The sequence below is a fragment of the Melanaphis sacchari genome, unplaced genomic scaffold (assembly GCF_002803265.2).
Source record: "Melanaphis sacchari strain LSU unplaced genomic scaffold, SCAv2.0 Contig12_pilon_pilon, whole genome shotgun sequence".
NCBI lineage: Eukaryota > Metazoa > Arthropoda > Insecta > Hemiptera > Aphididae > Melanaphis > Melanaphis sacchari.
The window spans coordinates 607,226-627,883 of NW_020270527.1; the positions used below are offsets into that span (position 1 = coordinate 607,226).

The following is a 20,658-nucleotide window of genomic DNA, read 5'->3' on the forward strand; positions in this document are numbered from 1 at the left end:
AGACTATTACAAAAAAAATCAGTAACATTTGTAAGTCGTTAATTTAAAAAAGTTTTAACTATATTACTTTACATATTTTATATAACAAAAAGGACTTATATATCTTGATCGTTACTTGTTTACCAAAAAAAAAAAAATACACTATCCTTTTCAATTAAATATACACAATATGGCGCAATACTCAGTACTCGAATATAATAGTTAATTGAAAATAAAATTGTAGTAATATTATTTAGTCCATCTCAACGTTTTATTCGTAATAATTTGTGCGTTATAGAGAGAACAGTAAAAAAATAACAAATTAAAACTTTAATATTATTATGTATATTCCACACACATATAATATTATATGCTATAAGCATCGTATAATTGTATACATCATATTACTAAATTACATTATTAATATACAAGTAGGTACGAGTCGTGCGTAAAAAAATGTACTGCGCGATGGACGACACTGCGGCCTTTGTACGTAAATGATATAGTGGAACGCTAGGCTGTAAAGACTTACATAAAAAAATCTCTGAATAATCAATGAATTCTGCAATGATGACGAATCTAATAGTCTTGACTATTTATGGGGATTCAAAATGGGTTTGCCGAGGCGAAATCCGTACGGTATTACGACGGAACACGTGGTTTTATTCATAAAATTGAATATTATACGTACATAATATACAATACATGAACATATTATTATACGCGCGAGTGCAATTCTGTAGCATATATATTATTTTATAATATTATGCAAAGTGGATATAATATAAAATATTGCATGTATAGATACGTTTTTGTTCTGATTGAAATTATCTCTCAGACGTTCTACGCAATGGAACTAGCGGCGATAGTAAATATAATATAAATAAATAGTAATATACAGGGTGATATCATTGGACGTGTTTACAACCATTTTCCATCCTTATTAATTATGTATTTATTTAAATTCTAACCTTTGTTTATGCCATTTCAAGTGTGTCCCATCATGATACAATCTTCTTTGTTTCAGTTGACAGAATCCTTATTTTTACTGTAAATTATTAGTGAGCAGATGATCAAGTTTTGATGTATCTAAATAGAAATTTGTACGATCAGTTTTTGAAATAATTAAGCATTATGAACTTAAGGCTATAATTATCATAAAATATAAAATATATATAGTATATTATTTTAGTCAAGCATACTTCCTTATTATACTTGAATAATTTTACGACTTATAAATTATTACTAATCGATTCATACTATGATTTTAAAATAATCATAACCTCGAGTGTTTAAAAATGTGATGGTATTTTTGTATACTTAAGAATTCTAAAAAATCAGAATTTGAATAAATGCACGATTTATAAATAAAGGATATAATAAGGGTAAGCAAACTTGAAGAATCATCCTGTATAAAATAATACATTAAATAGTGTACAACAGTTGAAATTCTCCATACGCTCTCTCAGACTATTCAATGCTATGGTAGTGGCGGAGACGGTAGCTTACGATTTCCGTTCACTGCATAAGTTTATATGAATAGTCTATGTGTATGTGCGACTGTACACACAAACACCTAAAGGGCTCAAACCCTTCTGCCGATGCTCACACCACATATTATAATAGACCATCCGTATCTGAAAATATTCAGACGAGCACATATTTTATCCTCATCTTGTTCTCCCTATCGTCATCTTTTCCTCTTGTCCCTGAGTACATAAAAATGCAAGCATTTTCTTAACTCATCCTCCGCCCCATCGCTTCATCAATGATCGTGGTGACACGGAATTAAGGGGGAGGGATGAATACGGAAATAAATCATATTCTATGTATACTATATAATAAATATTTATTTGTATACGCAAGTTAACCGCGTGACAACAATCCGTGTACATGAATAATGTATAGGCACAAAAACTGGCGTTTTTCTTAACCTTTGCAGGCATATATGGTATATATATATATATATAATATTATCATTATTATTGTTATTATAGATCATAGATTCTCAACCTTTTCTGGTCCATGGATCCTTTTTAAGTACAAAATATAATCATGGCCCCCCCCCCTCCCACCCCCCCACCAAAAAAAAAAAATTATATATATCTAGTTAAATAAATGTGGGCAAGACATTATTATTATTATCTTAAAAACGCTATTAAAACAAATTTATTTCTGGGTGACCCCCGAATAACCATCTACGGACCCCCAAGCGGTCCATGGACCCCTGGTTAAGAACCTATGTTATAGATACATACATACGTATCCAAATTTTATGTCTACCAACATCTGTTGAATTGTATATTATATTTTGCGATTATTACCAGTGCCGGATCTAACATTTTTTTAACCCGGGGCAAAATATGAAATTGGCGCCCTTCTATATCAATAACCTTTTTTTTTTCACTTATTACATAATAAGAAATTTGCGCGCCCCTTTATGACTAGTATCCGGGATACGTGCCCCGGATTGCCTCCCCCTACACCCAGTGCTAATTATTACGTTAATTTTAGTGATGGAAACGAGTAGCGTGAAACATGAAAGGATAGATGGCACATGAAGATACTAAATCGTAGAAAAGAAAAATATGATAAGTACAACAAACTTAGACGTCTTAAATGTAATAGAATAATCATTTTACTCGTAACATTTGCATACCAAAAATTAATGTGTAATGAATACCTCTTTAAATAATACATTAATACCTCTTTTGCAGATGAAAATAAAAGAAACTGATGACTTTTGATTGTACAATGATTTGATTACTTTCTTCTGTACTTAATAATAATTAAAATCTAATCTGAGTTAAAAGATTTTTCTTACACTTCTACTCGTTAATCCTAAAAATCATTTTTATTATACACATATCTACTTTTATTAAGCACATAAGACATAAAAGTTACAGACAATTGAGATACTTTTATACAAAATTAGTGCAAATCATTTTTCAGTACCGATTTTCATACAGACGACACTTAATATTAATTTTCAAAAAAATATTTTTCCCAACGACCTTTTTAAGTCGAACTCTTTAACATTATTGGATAATTTATATTTTTATTTGGTTTTCAATAAACTTTACATAATTTATTAATAGAATATTGTATTTTCGATATTACCAACTAAAATTAATTTGGTGTATAATAAATTAATTTTACAGACAAAAGTTATCTTAAAAAGTAAAAAACGGTGATAAAATTGAATAAGACCTCGATGAATATTTATATTATAATTCAATTAGCATTAAAATCGTATTAAGAAGTTAAGATGAATTTAAATAAGCGTTTTTCACAATATCATTAAATCTAGGGGAAAAGTATTAAAAAAAAATACCATCAAGCATGTTTATAAGCATTCTTGGTAATGTTATATAATACACATATAAAACATAACTACATTATATAGAATGAAAAAAATATTTTATTTTTAACTAAAAAAAAACATTTCCATAGCCAATAAAATGACTGCAGCAACACCACACTGATAGGATGTATTATATTCTCTACATAACTGCTGTATACTTTTTTTGTTTAAAAAATTCCATGCATATTCTGGCATATTACGACTAGGGGAACCATGTTTTTGCTCTCTTCATTTACGTGATTCAAATTTTTGATATGGTTTTTAGCAAATATTAATTAATATTTAGCTCGATATAATGATTTAATCGTATCTGTGGACGGTAGCATCGATATATTCATACATAGTTATTTTTACTGAGGGAAATATTTGTACGAGTTTTTTTTTTTTTTTAAGCAAGAAACGCGATTTACACATAGGTCGGGGGTCATATTTTATGAATCAGTCAACCCTCGTAAAAATAACGATTAAAGTTCTCTCGATAATGTTTAATTTAAAAATATTTTTAATAGTAAATATTTATTCATTATCTCGGTAATTAAAATGAAACATCGTTAAATTCAATACACGTATTTTTTGGGTATCGGTAAATATTAAATTCCGTAATATAATCTTTAAAACGATATTAGAGCATATATAAATGTTAACATTAAATGCGATTTGATTTTACTTTTTTTGTTTTTGTGTATTTATTTATAAATAATTAAAATAGTTTTTTTAATATATTTTGAAGAATAAATATATGTTAAATATTACATTTCAATCATAGTTCCTGAAAAATGCATATGTTTGAACACTTCAAAAAATACACGAATGCACAAAAGCTATCATAATAAATTATTTACAACACTATACTATATTGAAACTTTAACTTAAAATAAATTTTATAACTCTACAACTATTGTAAAAATTATTATTAAATGAAACAATGTAATCATATTAACAAAAAGTATATATTACATTGTTTAAAATTAATGTTTATACTGTTTATAGTATAATGTCTTAATATACCCTTAAGAATTATGACTTTTATAAGGCTTTGAATATTGATTTATTAAAAAAAAAAAAAATATAAAATTTACAATACATCCATCAATATATGTGCGAATAATAAATGATTTGTTCAATTATGAATTGTTGCAAATAAATTACCTTTAAATAAGTAATTATGTGAAAAAAAAATGTTATATTTACGAAACGTAAAAGTTTTAATATTTCAAATTTTATTTTAAACTCCAACAATAATTATACAATATTAATAAAAATATAAATTATAATTATTAGCAACATTATACAACCATGCCACTTTTGAATTTCAATATGGATTATACTATAAACAAGTCATATTCAATAACCATAAAATTATTAAGGAAAATTTTAGGCTATGAATTAATGCACATAATATTACATTTAATACTTGTATATTATCGTATAGGTAAGACAAAAGGATTATAATAAAATCAGTTCATAGGTAAATAGTAATAATTATATGACGACTGTTGAATCATGAATTGACGTATTGAATTATAATACTATTTTATCAATATTATAAATTGAATGAGTAGGTTTATAGCCTATTCATTCGGCATAATATTTATTTATGTGATACGATGTATATATAATTTGTTTGCAAATAATAAGCCCAATGTGAGGTGTATTTCGGAAGCTGCTGGGATGAATAAGGAAATGAAAATGTCTTTAAATTCAATTTCTCCGGTTACAAGGCATGTTTTTCGATCGCATTAGTATTATTAACGGCAGCAGGAAATTAGTTCATTTCCTGTATCAAAATCAGCTAACACTCGTTTTACTTCCGGACACTACCTAACTAATCTAAAACCCTTTTTGATATAAACAAAAACCAAAAACCATAATAAATTTTCTTTAGTAATTTTTTATTCAACTCTCATTTCAGGAGGTTTTAATGGCTCACGGACTCAGGAGAGTTTCGTACGCTACGTGCGATCCGGGTTGTAAACAATTTTGTTTCCTGGCCAGACAACCTGGTGGTCATATCAACAAACAGTACTGTCATTTGTTTGTTACAAAGACGGCTGAACAGGTAGATATATCATTTTTATTTATATTTAATTTTACATTTCATTTTTTTTTTTTTTTTTTTTTTTTTCTATAAATTAAATTGCACATTACGAAAATGAGGTGAGTTTAAACACGGTCGTCGTAGTGTGCAATAAAACGACATTGTACTTGATAAACGAGTTACGATTTTCCCATCGGTGTCAGTAGAAATTAATGCTCACATTCCGCGTCCCCGGTGATGTTAGTGGGCTCAAGTGGATAGAAAACAAGAGTTGACATAAAAATAAAAAGAGCAAAATGCAATTTATTTATGATTCGTTTTTAGTATTGTATAAGTTTACAGACAAACACCTCTCTCAATAATGTATGACGCATACAACGAACTGTTCACGCGCGTCGCAATGTTATGAAATTGCATACACAATGCGCCGGCTTACTTATATCAATAATTAATTTGTTAAACCTAATAATTATTATCATTTATAATAATTATGTCTTTTTAATTGCAATTAATAAGGATTTTTAAATGTTTTACTATATCTTTGTTTACCTAAATAATAATATTTTTTGAATTTATTAGAAATTATAGATATAAATAATAATTATATAATTTTTTAGCGACAGCGATAAAACATTTAAAATAGCTTTAAAATTATTACCTATTTTTGAATAAATTTAATTTTAAATTTTAATCAAATTAGTTATTATTTGAAAAAAAAAATGTACACAAAAAATGAACTACACACTTTTTTACATTATATTTTGTATTAAAATTTATTTGTTCTGATTAAATATATGCTGCACTGGAAAAAATTTTCAATTAAACAAAGAAGTTACACACAACAACTCCTCGTAATATACCTTTATATATACTCAAAATTACAAATTTTTCGTCATATAAAACTTTTTATTTTTATTTTATCTGAATGTAAAACGTTTTTGCAAAAAAGTCACTATTACATTGTCGAATATAGTTCTATGAGATAATAATAATTATTATTTATTTTCAAATTTTATTGTAATAAAAATAAAATAAATTAGTTAATGTAATGATAATATGTAATTTTTCCTAAAAGAGCGTTTAAAAGTTTATGGTTTTTCTACTTTGAAACTTAAAACTTGTAAAATCACTTAAATCGTTGTAGTGTGAGTGAATACGTTACATTTTAGAGGACGGATATGTATTCAAAGATCCTTTTATTATTACTGACTTCGATGAACTTGAGCGTGTACAATGCTTATTTTTTAGATCATCTTACTTTGTATTTGGTATTAATTATTTAGCTCATAATTATACCAATATCTTACAGTATACCGCCTAATTTTATGAACGCGGAAAAATGTTAAATTTAATATTTATTCGTGGTCTAGTAACAAACCAAATTAACTCTCCATTTATATTATCTCTAATAAATTTTAGAGTTCCTTTGCATAAATATTGTTTTTAAAACAACATCTTCTATATTTCTGATCCAACAAAAATTATTTAAAAAATAAGCCTCTGATGCGTATTCTGTTACTTGCCAATGAGTCCCTCATCTTTGACAATTATTTGTTTCAATATTTTGTTTCGTTAATATATTTTTTTCTATTCTAATTAATTTGTCATTATTTCTGTTATCTTGAATGTTTCATTACATTATAACCGACATTATTACCTATACTTTTTATTTTAATATTATGTATAAAAAGGAGAAACCCATATATTTTTTAATAAATGATAATACAAATAATAATTAATAATTAAGTATGTAAAAAAATATGATAATCGTCTATATCAATTTTTCCTTAATACCAACGACTATAACAATATGACAAAAGTTAATACCTAATTATAGTTTGTTTTGTAATACTCTTAAATAAAAAAAAATTAAATAAAGATTATTTGTTTTAAAATTCTATTGTATAAAAATAGAAAATAATTTAAAAAGTGTATTATATATTTTTTTTTTTTTTAGATATCAAATTGTGACAAATTTAAAATGTATGGTGAATTCGATACATATTTTTCTTTGCTTTTAACTTATTTTAATAATTATTATCAATTATTTAGATGTCTAAAATTATTTTTAAAATAAATTTTCCAAGCAACGTTGCAAATTAACTTTGTGTGAAATCATATGAATAAAAAGGTATATATAGAATCGTGTAATGCGAAATCGTGAGTCACCGAAATAAAGAATATATTGTGTCATGATGTAAAAACCAATACAACCATACAGTACTATTATTTATAAAATGGTTGATTTTTTTGATAAATATACGATAATGTATAATATTATACAACTTTATGATTATTATATGATTCACATAATTTATATTATTAAATAGTACTTTTTGGTTAGGTATCACTTTATTAATTTGATAATGTAGATTACCTATGAGTTTTAATACTATAGTTAAAATCTTAAAGTTTCTATTATATCTTATATCACTATTAATAACAAATTTGTAAATTTTATTGATTCAAGACCTCGTAGTACTGAGTAAACTTTAAAGATAGATGACCTATTATAACATAATAGGAAATACTATACCTACCTAGGATAAATTCCTTTCATACGATAACATTATTCTTGTCTATTAAATATATATATATTAATAATATTTGTAATAAATTATGTAAAATTAACAAATATAAATATGTTAAATACAATTCTTAAAAATTATTTTATATAATCTGATTTATAAAATATATCTAGTTATATTTTACGAAAAGTCGATCTGAATGCACAACACTGTCCATCACGACTAAACCCAAATGATGTGGTAGGTAAGTGGTACAAATGAGGTAATTAACTTTCTCCTAATGTGTACTCATATCATAGTATAATGTATTATACCTAATATACAGTGAATATAGTATAATCCCCGATCGAGCTGTCTCGATCCTAGTATCCACGACACCCGAGACGGTTTCATGATTTGATTGAAACGTTCTTTATCGCGAAGACTTTTGTCCAGATTATAAGATAAACGCGCCTTGTCCACCTTTACATTAGAGTGGAAATTCTCGTCGTTATATTTTCTACTCGCATTTGTCCACAATCCACCATTAGTTCGCGTCCCACACTGATAAAAAACAGACAGTTTACAAGCGACAATGATTTGTATACATGTCACAGTGTAATAATGCTGTACATATCACACGCGTCATGATCACGTTAGAATGTTAAATGTTCTACTTACACTTTTTCCATTCTTCTGTCCTCATCATCTATTATCCCTCTTATCGGTTTTTTTTCTTAAAAAATTCCATTAATTTACAATCCGTTATATTAAATACCCAAAATTTTAATTCATAAAAAAAAGTGTAGGTACCTACCTCGTTTTTAATTATAGGGCTAAAAATCGTAAAGTATTACAAACCGATAATAAGTAAAATGTTTATTTATGAATTTACAATTTGAAGTAGAGGCTAACGTAACGTAACTTACGACTGTTACTATAAAAAAAATCACGATGCGTCGGCAGAATATACGGTGAAGTGTACCAAAATTTTCAGTGAAATTAACTTTACGTTATTATACAAAAATAATGAAAAAATCAATGTCTATATTTTCCAACGGAAGTTAGCCCTAACTAATACTGGTATTTTCACAGTTTAAGGTCATATCCGCTTCATTGGGTGATTACATTAAAAATAAACGATAACTACGTGATGTACTCTTTATCGCGTCTTTGTAAATACTTTATGCTAAACAACTAAATTTTTATGCACTAAACCAATACAACGCGCAGTTATACAAAGAATTTTACTAGTAAAAAAACAAATAATTTAAATATTATTTATATATACAAGGACAAGACTACGTGTGTCTAATACTTGCGTATATTCAAGGATTAGTCAACCACTTCAAACTCCGTTGCTAGATGATATAACGAACTAGTATATGGTATGTATACTATATATATACATAATATAAAGGATATATGGTTTATTATATGGTTTTTCACGTGAGAAATACAAATAAAATATATAATGAGAATGCCCATTAAATTGCGTTGAATGTATTGTAAAACTTCTAACAATCCATTTCTACAGCAGCATTTACACTGTATTATAAGAGTAAAACCATGGTGATTTGAATTTTGAACCTCCTTCCCTTTTTTTCTACTTATTTTTGTATCTTACTTTTACAAATAAACGCCGCCGCCGCAGGCAAAATTAACATCATGGTCCTTGAAGACGACGAGGAAAAATACCATCATGACCAACAAAAACATAAAAAATAATAATAATAATAATAAACATGACTCGGGCTTTTATAATAATACAATTTCCGGTCTAGTCACGGAGTTAAGAACGACTCCGGTTTACTTTTGATTAGAAACGGCGTGATGCGAATCGTTATGGCTACGTTAAAACGTTTAAGTTGTTTTGCCAAATATTTACCAAACGGAACGATAAACAAATTTTGTTTATTTGGTCGTATTATAATAGACACCGCGGGTGAGAAATCATTGCTTCCTGCGAGTGCTCATTAAAATTATATAGAAAACGAGCGCGCTTGTGTTTTTAACAAGTTATGGTACAGAAAATAATCACGTCCCATAGTGTGTCATTCTAACCATGATGGGTTGCCAGTAGATTTATAAATTTATTAAGCATTTAAGTAGTTGATATTTTCATTCCCTAAGAATTGTAGTTTGTACAAATTATTTACAACTAGACGTAAAGTTTTATAAAAACAATATTAGTAAGAATAATCTAATTAATCATATTAGGCATCTGCTGATTAATATCTAACTTTTTTATTTTTTATTGAATAATCATTAAAAATTGTATTTGACATTTAACTCATTTATAATTTTTATATACGATTATATTTTAATTATCAAGGTTATAAGGTATTAAATATAATTTTTCTATAAATCAATATTTATTTTATCCTAAATTGTTCTATTAGTACTGTGCATCACGCCTCTTTATTAGTAATTAATAAATAACAGACTAAATGGTCGACTACATACCAAATTCAAATCGTAATATCGTAATCATACCTATAATGTTTAGTAGTTTCTATAGAAATTACAAGATAATTACAAAGGAATAAATATGAATAGGTACATAACCAATTTTATGTATTTTTAACTTTTTAACTTTGTTAACTTTTTTAACGGCTTGAATTGCAATTACTATAATGTTGTGTAATTGTAATTATTATTGTAAATTGTTATTAAGAAACGAATTTTTCAGTAATGTATTAACAGGAAATAAATTTCAATTCATCTTAATACTATTATACTCTAAAGGTGTGAATAGTTTCTGTTACGTTAAATGTATAAATTTCAATGTAGAAAAAATATAAAAATTATTAACCTTATTTTTCCATTTCAGATCTTTTATATTTTATCATCATAATGTTAAATGTAATAATATAATTCGTTTCGACAAAAATATTTCTAACGAAGTATTTTCTACCAAATCAAATTTAAAATTCAAGAAATATAAAGTCGTATTGTCTACGTGTCTCGAATTATATTAGAATTTTAGTATAACAAGGATTTTAAATTATTTTTATTAAGTCTTATCCTTTCATTTGAGATTATTTAATTACAATATTAGCTGTAAATTTTAGATTAAATAATAATTACAAAATTATTACAAGGGCTTAACTTTGAAAATAATTTTACAATTATCATAAAAAACAGTTTATTTTTTTATGATATCAATCACACCAACTTTGAATGTACACCTATATATTTTTCATATAAGTATGATAAACTAACCCACAAAAAAAAAATACGAATTTGAATTAAATAATATAGTTTTATATTATATACTTCTAATGCATAATAATCTTGTGTTATAAATAATGAGCATTCTGATATAATAGGTATGTTGATTATACAAACATTTTATACTTTTACCTTCTAATAATTAATGTATCCAAAAATTACTACACAGCAAGTTTAAATAAATTAAAAAATCTATTCAAAATCCGTTTTCATTGGCTATGGATGGGTTGTTTCAAAAATGTCTATTCACATAAAAAGTGTATAAATAACTTTAAAGAAGTTAACAACATTAATAAGTTTTTAAATGCCCCTTATTAGAAGTAAATACGACGAACAAACTTTTTAACTATTTAGCAATCTATACATATATATCAAACATAAATGTCCAAACTCGTATACGCAACAAATTGAAGTACAAAAACGTCTGACATGATGTATCACGTGGAATTTTTCCGGGTCTCTATTATCATCCAAATGTATCGGACTAAACGTGAAAAACAACAATGAAATTCGGCACTGTGTATAACAACAAAAAATAAGCCATCATCCCTGAGGAAATCAAGAATAGGTGACAATTTTTTATCTTATTTTTTTTTATAATCAATCTCCAAATTTCAATTTGATCGTCACACGTGTCTAGACATCAGAGAACGACGAAACGCGTAAACCGACCCAACGTCCGTAACGTCACAATGATTGATACCTAAGTCAACTACTCAACGACGATACAAAATAATATAAATACACTATGTGTACTTTAGTTAGACTCAGCTAAAACTTATCTTTATGCTTATCGTTCAACTTAAAATTCCACCATAATACCAAGATAGGTATCTTGGTAACCTGCTATCATCATTTCTCAGTAAATATTTCTAACCTATTACTTTAAAATACCTGGCTTTAACTCGAAACAAAATCAAATTAAATTCATCCCATTCATCTGACATAAGAACAAATCTATAATAGTCCATTCTCAGTTCATCACACTTTTAGAGTAGTAAAAAGGTTTTAAATTTCAAAAATAAGGGTGGTCTCTACTAAATTTAATCTAATTAGTATTTTGGAAAATAATATATATGGTATAATCGGAAAAACAAAAATAAACTAAAAAAAAACGGTCATTTTTAAGCAAATTCAATTTTCAACGAAATTGATTTTGTTTTGTTGATGTACTCGAAAATGAAATATTTTAGATGCTTAAAATTTACACCAAATGTTTAAATTATCAATTTATATAAACGAATAAATTATCAAAATATTTTGAATATTTTTGAGCTATTTATAGACATGGGAAATTTTATTTTCTAGAAATGTTAATTAAAAATTATTCGCTGAGTAAAAATACTTGAAAATCTAATATAAAACTCGTTTTAAATTGTTATTCTAAATTCAAAAATACCTACCAAAAATCTAGTCAACAAATATTTTTATAAGCATTCAAAGTTAAAATTTTGACAGAATTTTAAAATTGCAAAAACTATTTTGAAGTTAGAAATGTATAAAAATTAGTTTTTATAGGTACCTAAGATTTGAAAATGTAATACAATGATCTTTTATAAATTTTCAACTTCTTTATGTATATTGTATATAAAAAATGTATACCATAAAGCCAAGTTAATTTTTAAGAGCATCTGAAATTTAAATTTTTACAATATTGGATATTCAGCTTTAAAATTTCTCCTCAAACTTTTTTTAATAATAATATGTTATATTTAAAAAAAATATAATACCTATCAATAGATACTTAAAATTTTTACCAAATTTTTAAATTATAATTCTCATTAGGTATGTGATAAAATTTTGAAAATTATTTTTGACTTATTTAAAGGCATGGAAAAATTTTAATTTTATTTAGTTTTTTCTATAATAATGAATAAAAATTATTCAATGGATCAAAACTCATGAAAAAATATCTCACATAAAATCATGTTATATTTGTATAAAATATTAAAAATTCAGGCATATTTTTTTTTAATGCATTTAAAGTTAAAATTTTAACGAAATTTATCAAAATTTCTGCCAATATCATATTAAAAATTCATAACAAATGTTTTGTTTATTTTTAAATTTTTTAAATTTAATTCAAGATTCCTAATAAACAATCTATACTTAAATCATAAAATAAAGATAAAATAATATAAAATAAATATATAAAGACGATTATTTTTATAAACATTTTAAGTTAAATTTGGACAGAATTACTTATTTAAACGATAAATAGCAATGTTAATTATTTTTTTATAATTTGAAATCCCGGGAATTTAAAACTTTTTCATGCATAATGTTATTATGAATTTTATTATACGTATTGATATTTTTAATTTATCTATTAATTCTAAGAATATAATTTTACTGCCTTACGATATTTACAAAAAGATATTATTGAATTTTGAATTGCATAAGTTAATATAATACGGTATAAATAAATATTATTATAACAATTAAGTAATAATAATATAATAAATACGATATTTTTAAAAACAATTTAATCAACTTACTGTAAAACTAAAAATAAAATAAGTGTTTTATAGCTATATCAAAAAGTATATCACGAAATAAACATAGTAATGTAGGCTGACCAGACCGTATCCCTGATCAGATTCGTATTTCGTATAAAATGATTCAAATAAATATGCATATACATATATGTATATATATATATATATCATTGAATTTAAATTTAAAACACCTATCCTTCTAATGTACATCAGAACGGTCCCCACTTGCCTACCTTTTATTCTATTAATTTTCCTAAAAGTTCTGTTTAATGCTCGTAGAAACTATTTTTTTGTAGTTTAAATGCAGTATTTCAATGCAGTTTACAATAATAAATTATGTTCTTATTTTTAAAATTAAAATAATGATATTATTCCTATAATAGTTATTTGTGTCTAAATCTAAATTTTAATTTAAAAAAAAAAAAAAACCATCATTCTTAAAATATTTGACGAAATTGAAGAAAATTATGATTGGGGATCTTATTATCTTAATAGGTACAAACTATCTTATCGTATTATAACTTATAATTACCGCGGCTACCGTGTGTCTAGGTACACCTACATGTACACATGGTATAACAACTCCATACGTATACCGTAATAATAATATATCAAACCATAAATGAATAAATTTTTATCGGACCCAAAACAATGAGGTGTACAATAGTGGAAAAAAATAAACAAATAAATAATGAAAAACCGGTCGGTCGCGCAACGTCCAAAATCAAAACGAGACCACGGCTGTGACGAGTCCTCCGCCACCTCCACCACAACGACCGAGTTTCCACCGCGTAGGTCGTAATTATTACACACATACACACAGGACCAACAATGAAGGTGATGTCCGCCGCCGGCCGATTACCATTCTCATCCTACTCGTCTTTTCCCCTCCATATTAAATATATAGGTATATTATTATTGTTATAATATATCATAAGTTATGTACGCGTTTGGTATATAATTACTGGTTTAAATGTGTATATAATATGTTTTTGTATATAATATTCCGGTATGCGTTGTATATTATATATCTATGTATAGTATTATTATTGTACACATACCGCCGTACAAGTCGTCTATAGCTACCGGTATTTTATTATGTTATTTTTTTTTATTTTTATGACTATTATTCATTGAACGTCTCTCTAGCGTCAGAATAACCCGACCATTAAATTCGTTCAACGGCGCATCAAAAATTCCGGGTGCATATTATTTATAAATTATAATTAATACTCTGGTAAGCAGTCTCGCGCGTTGTTTGCGTTATCGTTTTTTTTCTTAAACATAAAATGTAAGTATATTATTATAACTCAATAAAAATTTTTTTTATTAGTGTTTATAAATTATTTGAAACCGTTATACGGAACTGTTAAAAACAAGCTATAGAAACACAATTTAAAAAATTTTAGCCGACTTTGTATGTTACTTTTTATACATATGTATATATATATATATATATATATATATATTTCTTTTTGTCTGTTTATTATGATGTTTGACAACTGCGTACACATTATCCGTACTCCATCGTTTTTATACTTTGTTCGACAATAATTATACTGTATTGTATTATAAACCGATCGTGGTGATGTGTGTTAAAAATGTCAGTAGGTATTCAACACATACCACAAAGATTTTATAAGTTCGTTCGATACATATAGGGCATATAAGTACTATTATAGGCAGTACAGGCACATTTTTATTATATAGGTACTATTAAACACAAATTATTCTCATCAACAATATCCAATATAGACAATACTCGCGCTCTGTCCTCTAGTTGAAATAATACATTGACGCAATAACAAATCTAGTATGTACTTTGTATATATCCATAAAATAAAAGAATTATGAACAACCACAAGAACTAGTAGTACTACTATTATAGATACTTTTTATAGCGTATTGGTATGGATACGCAGGTATACGCCGTATAATCATCACAGATTTTCGATTTTCGGCGTATACCCAACGTATTATATCATTTTACGGGTACCTAAATAATTTAGGGCTCCTAAAATAACTCAAAAACCAAATAAAACTTATTTTATAGTTCATACGAAAAATTGTTATGATGTTTTAATTAATTATTTATCTTATATTTCATTATACACTGTATTTAATGTATTTTAAAATAAATTTAGTAAATAACATTTTGAAAAATATATAATATGGAATATGAATCGTGCAATTTATAATATTCACACCATTCTACGATACGTTTATAAGTTAATAAGTTTTATTTGTGTTTTACGGTATAAACTAGTTCAACCAACCAAATTAAATAATTATTCACCAATAATTATACAAAATTTTTAGTATAACATGGACTATTTTTAGAAATGTATACTGATTCACCCATGCCTTTTGCTTTGAACCGTTTATGTATTCAAATAATATTGAGGTTAAATTTAACATACTCGTTACACTGACCTACTCTAAATTGAAAAAATGTGATATATAAAGCAGAGTAGGTTCTCAATATTTTTAGGATAACGTCTTGAAACTTATAAACCAACGGGCAACGATAAAATGACAAGTTTTTGATAATAACTCTCATGACCCTAAACCTGGCCTTTCAGCCTACAATGTCATTAATAAAATTGCCCATATTACACTAATACACTATACTATGTTCTGCCATTATACATACACGTCATATATTTTACTACAACTTAAAATTTTGATCGTCCATGTTATATCATGATAATAATATCCAAACCGGATTTTTGCTTTTGATATTTTTCAGTAAACGTGTTGCTTTAAATATCACCTGAAACGTGCGATTATTGTTAGATGATATGTTATTATTCTTGCGTTACGATTCTGTAGAAGAATAACTTGAATGACCAGAAGCATATTGAAATGCATCAACTCAATAGCCCGTGCTTTAAAAAATAAAAAACAAAAACACCGGTAGTTGTACGGCCTCTATTACACCGTAATATCAAATTTCATTGACGACATAAAAAAACCACCTCCTCCCGACTACCGGGGACATTTATGTTTTACAGTCACCGTGTATTATAAATTGTGATTCGATCAAACATAATCTAATCGTCGAGATCTTTAATAAAATGCAATTATTGAAAACAATAAAAAAATTTGAATTTAATAATGATGTTGTTATTTAAATAAGCAATGTATATGTAAATATATTTTAAATTTTTATTTATATTTCAGTTTTCTAAAGGACATTTCACACACTATATAATTACTCGTAACTTATTCAATAATGTGCATTTAAATAATTTCAAACTTTAAGCCACAACTCAAACTAACCAAAATAATTTATACTCCAATATAAATAACCCAAACCAAATTTTAAAATCTATTAAGCTATTAACAATATAAATAAATATTACCAGAAAAAACATACTTAGTCCACTGATGAAGTGTAATTTGTTTGACTTTAATAGTAAATGCAAATATGTCTTGAAGTTTTTGAATAATTATTTTAGATAGGTAATTAATATTATAAATACTTTTGCTGAGTTGCATAAACAATCACTTAACATTTAATGATTCAATAATGAACTAATGGTCCCTTAAACGGCGTAAACGTAATTTAGTTGCCCGTGATTGGTACATTCGATTTTAGTGAACCATTAAATTAATCAATTTTTTATGCAACACGACTTAATAGTATACTGCCGTTACAACTAAAAAATACAAGGTAACCTAGTTAAAAACGTGACAACTGCTGGCAGACTTTGAAAATAAAAACAATTTTTTATAATACTATGGATTATAATATACTATTCTTATGTTTAAAATTTTTAACAAAACTTTGAATTTATTAAGTTGTTTATACAAATTGCTATTGAATATTTAAGCATTACGATTGGATAATGTCAATACATTGAAATATTAACATAGTTTTTATCTTAAATTACGTCAAGTTATATAATCTTGAAATAATTACACATTATATACTTGTTTTACAAATGCTATATTCAAGGCGTAATTAAACTTGTTTCTATTTTCCGAATACTTAAAATTAATTTTATTTCCAAATATGATGGTATATTTAGACTATCTTAAACTATAACCAAGCATTTCAAAATTTTAGATGTTCAGAACGAGTACATGATAATATCATAATTGATCATTTGACCACATACCTACTATTACATTTTTCACTAAGAATTTCGGCCTTTTAACACGTCACACCATAGAAACCACACGTCATTCATCATGTATTATAATTTAATATTATCGCGTTTTGAGTCCCATCCCAAACACACTGACTGCACATTCTCGCCCACCCGTCGTTTTTTTTGTATATAAAACGTTACCTACCAAAGTCGATATACATTTGTATTATTATTTTCACACAACAATAATACATACACATTAATTTTATATTAGTTTTTCCACAATAATAGTATATTATACATTATATGGGTATACATTCTTGAAGCGAGCACATACCTAACACAAACACCTCTAAACGAAAAACCATTCACGAAAAAACGCTCACGGACCGTTCCGGATAACGATTTTATTGTTCAACGTACGTACCTACACATATATTTATGTATATGTGTATATACATATTTTTTTTCTAACCCAACACTAGTTAATGTAGTTGCCTACACAATAATATACACTTCACACACTTATGGCGGTATGAAAAGACTGTGTTCACCGTAGATATTTGTGGTCACCACAGCTGAACCGACAACATATTATATACATAATATGATAATATATATATTAAATAATAGCCTGACGTGTAAAAAACTCGTCAAGTGTTTATGTTTTCGTGTTGTTTGTGTGTTGCACACATCGTGTACATAGTTATAACAAAATTACTATAAAACACAAAAGATAATAACAACTCTGATATATCACGTGTGTTTTAACTTAAGCGTTTTAGTATGTTTGATGTTACACCTACCTATATTATGTTTTTAACTCGAATTCAACAAATCCCTGCCGTAAAATCGTGCATACCGGATATGATACACGTAAAAATTCATATACCTATAAATGTAAACCTGCAACACAAAAATTATCAATCAACTGCCAAAACATATTATGTAAGTATTTATGATCATTGATCACTTTTATCGAAATCAATCAAATGTTATTCATATATTATGATGACTGTGTGCTATTTCCTTGCGCGTTTAAATCTTTGAATGATAACTTAAAACATTTAAATTGTTCACTTACAGATAAAAATTATGATGTGCAAATAATTAAAATTGGTGGCATAATGTTTATATTAATATTATTTTAGAATAAGGCCAAAATAATTCACCGATTATATATTCTGTTTATTGTTGAATTTCACAAACATTATCTATTACCCGTTTACAAAAAACGTATAGAGACATTTAAACATCTCATAGCAATAATTTGATAATGGTTAATATATTAAAATGTACAATAAATATATCATGAGAATATGAGAACTATAATTTTTACTATATAAATTTCTCATCCAGCTACCAGTGTAGAACCTATATATTATAATATTATGATATCATTATAGATTAACAGTGACGTGGAATTACGGGCATTAAAAAACAAACATTTTTGAAGTATTTACTACACTCAATAAATATACGAAATTGAAAAATGAAAATGTATTAAAGTATACCATGTAATTTTGAATGCAATTTTACATAGTATTATCTACACATAGCTATAAAAATAATCTTATTTTAAAAAATAAATTGTTAGTGTATGCACTAACTAGTACCTAATTTATAACTAACTAGGTACTAGTCGTGCAATTTAGCATTAAAATAACAGGTTTTAATCATTTTCCACCTCAACATATCAGAATAATATTATAATTTTTTCCATTACTTCAGAAACAGGTGAATTTAATTTATTTATTTATTGAACACTAAAAAACATAAACAATGGTGTATCATTCGGCTAAAAAAATATTAAAGTATGAGACCCATGTTTTTATTATATATATTTTTTTTGTATGAATACTTTGCAAACAAATATAATTTATTTTATACATTATATATGTATATAGATAGTATCTTGAAGTGCATTATAAATATGAGAATTTTATTTTGAATCGTGTGAAAAATCAAATTTCTTTGAATTCTGATAGCAAATCACCAATGTGTATTTGCATGTACAATGTACATATACTAAGTATGAGAAAAAAACACAAGATTTCGATCTTATGGTTGCAGCAGCCAGCAGGTGTCACGCAAAGCTGACATAACATAATATAATCAAGTGCTCTACTCTGTGTATATATCAACGCAAAAAAAAAACAAAATTCGGGATACAAACGAAAACAAAACTGCACTGTTGGGTGATGTAATTATCGCTAAATACTGAATTCTTCAATCATTTTCGTTTTATTCGCTTATCGTTAAACCACCATATGAAAAAAAAAAGATTTGATTTTCGTCGTAAGCCAAAATGCATGTATAAAATCGTTTTAAAACAAATCATAATAATGTATCGAGTTCAGAAAACAAATGGCAGCAGATTTGCAGACCATGGTTGCTATTACCGTGAGTGACAAAATTATAATTGTATGTTCAATTTTATTTATTTTTTTAACTGTTTAATTTCGTTAAAAAATAAATACAGAAATCGCAACCGGTGGAACAATAGACGTGGTGAAAATATAATAACGCATATTTGAGTTTAACGTTGTTTGTATTATGCATAGACCTGTTAAAAGTTGGAACTTCAAAAAATAATTAACAACCATAGCTGTGCACGATATGTGGCGTCGCTACTTGTAAAATGTTGCCGCCGTGATTTCGCTAGTTTGACACAATATCATTGTATTCGCATAAAAACGGGCGATTAGGTTAGGTTAGATTCGGTTGTGACGACGCGTGACAATAAATATTATTAATGTATTATTTACGCGCCCGGCGGCATGTCGATGCCGATCGACGTGCAATTTTGACAAGCTGACGAAACGCCGCGTTATTTGTCTGACGGGAACCAAAAATCAAAATACCGAACTCTCTTACACAACTGCAGGGCAGTGACGAATAGGCCGAATAGGGCCCGGCGATCGCGCGCGTACAGGGTTTA

At 26.6% G+C, this 20,658-nt stretch overlaps 1 protein-coding gene and 1 long non-coding RNA gene across 3 annotated transcripts in view; one reads left to right on the forward strand and one right to left on the reverse strand.

Moving 5' to 3' along the window:
* Positions 1-20,658, forward strand: part of LOC112591165 (tensin-3-like) — a 140,359-nt gene that overhangs the window by 107,915 nt on the left and 11,786 nt on the right. For both annotated transcript variants that reach the window (XM_025334881.1, XM_025334880.1), the window contains exon 4: positions 5,256-5,402. In XM_025334881.1, coding sequence (XP_025190666.1) covers positions 5,256-5,402 — 147 coding nt within the window. The remainder of the gene's footprint in view (positions 1-5,255; positions 5,403-20,658) is intronic.
* Positions 1-20,658, reverse strand: part of LOC112591166 — a 125,066-nt gene that overhangs the window by 87,824 nt on the left and 16,584 nt on the right. The window contains exon 2 of the long non-coding RNA XR_003114490.1: positions 951-1,068. This is a non-coding gene — a long non-coding RNA (uncharacterized LOC112591166). The remainder of the gene's footprint in view (positions 1-950; positions 1,069-20,658) is intronic.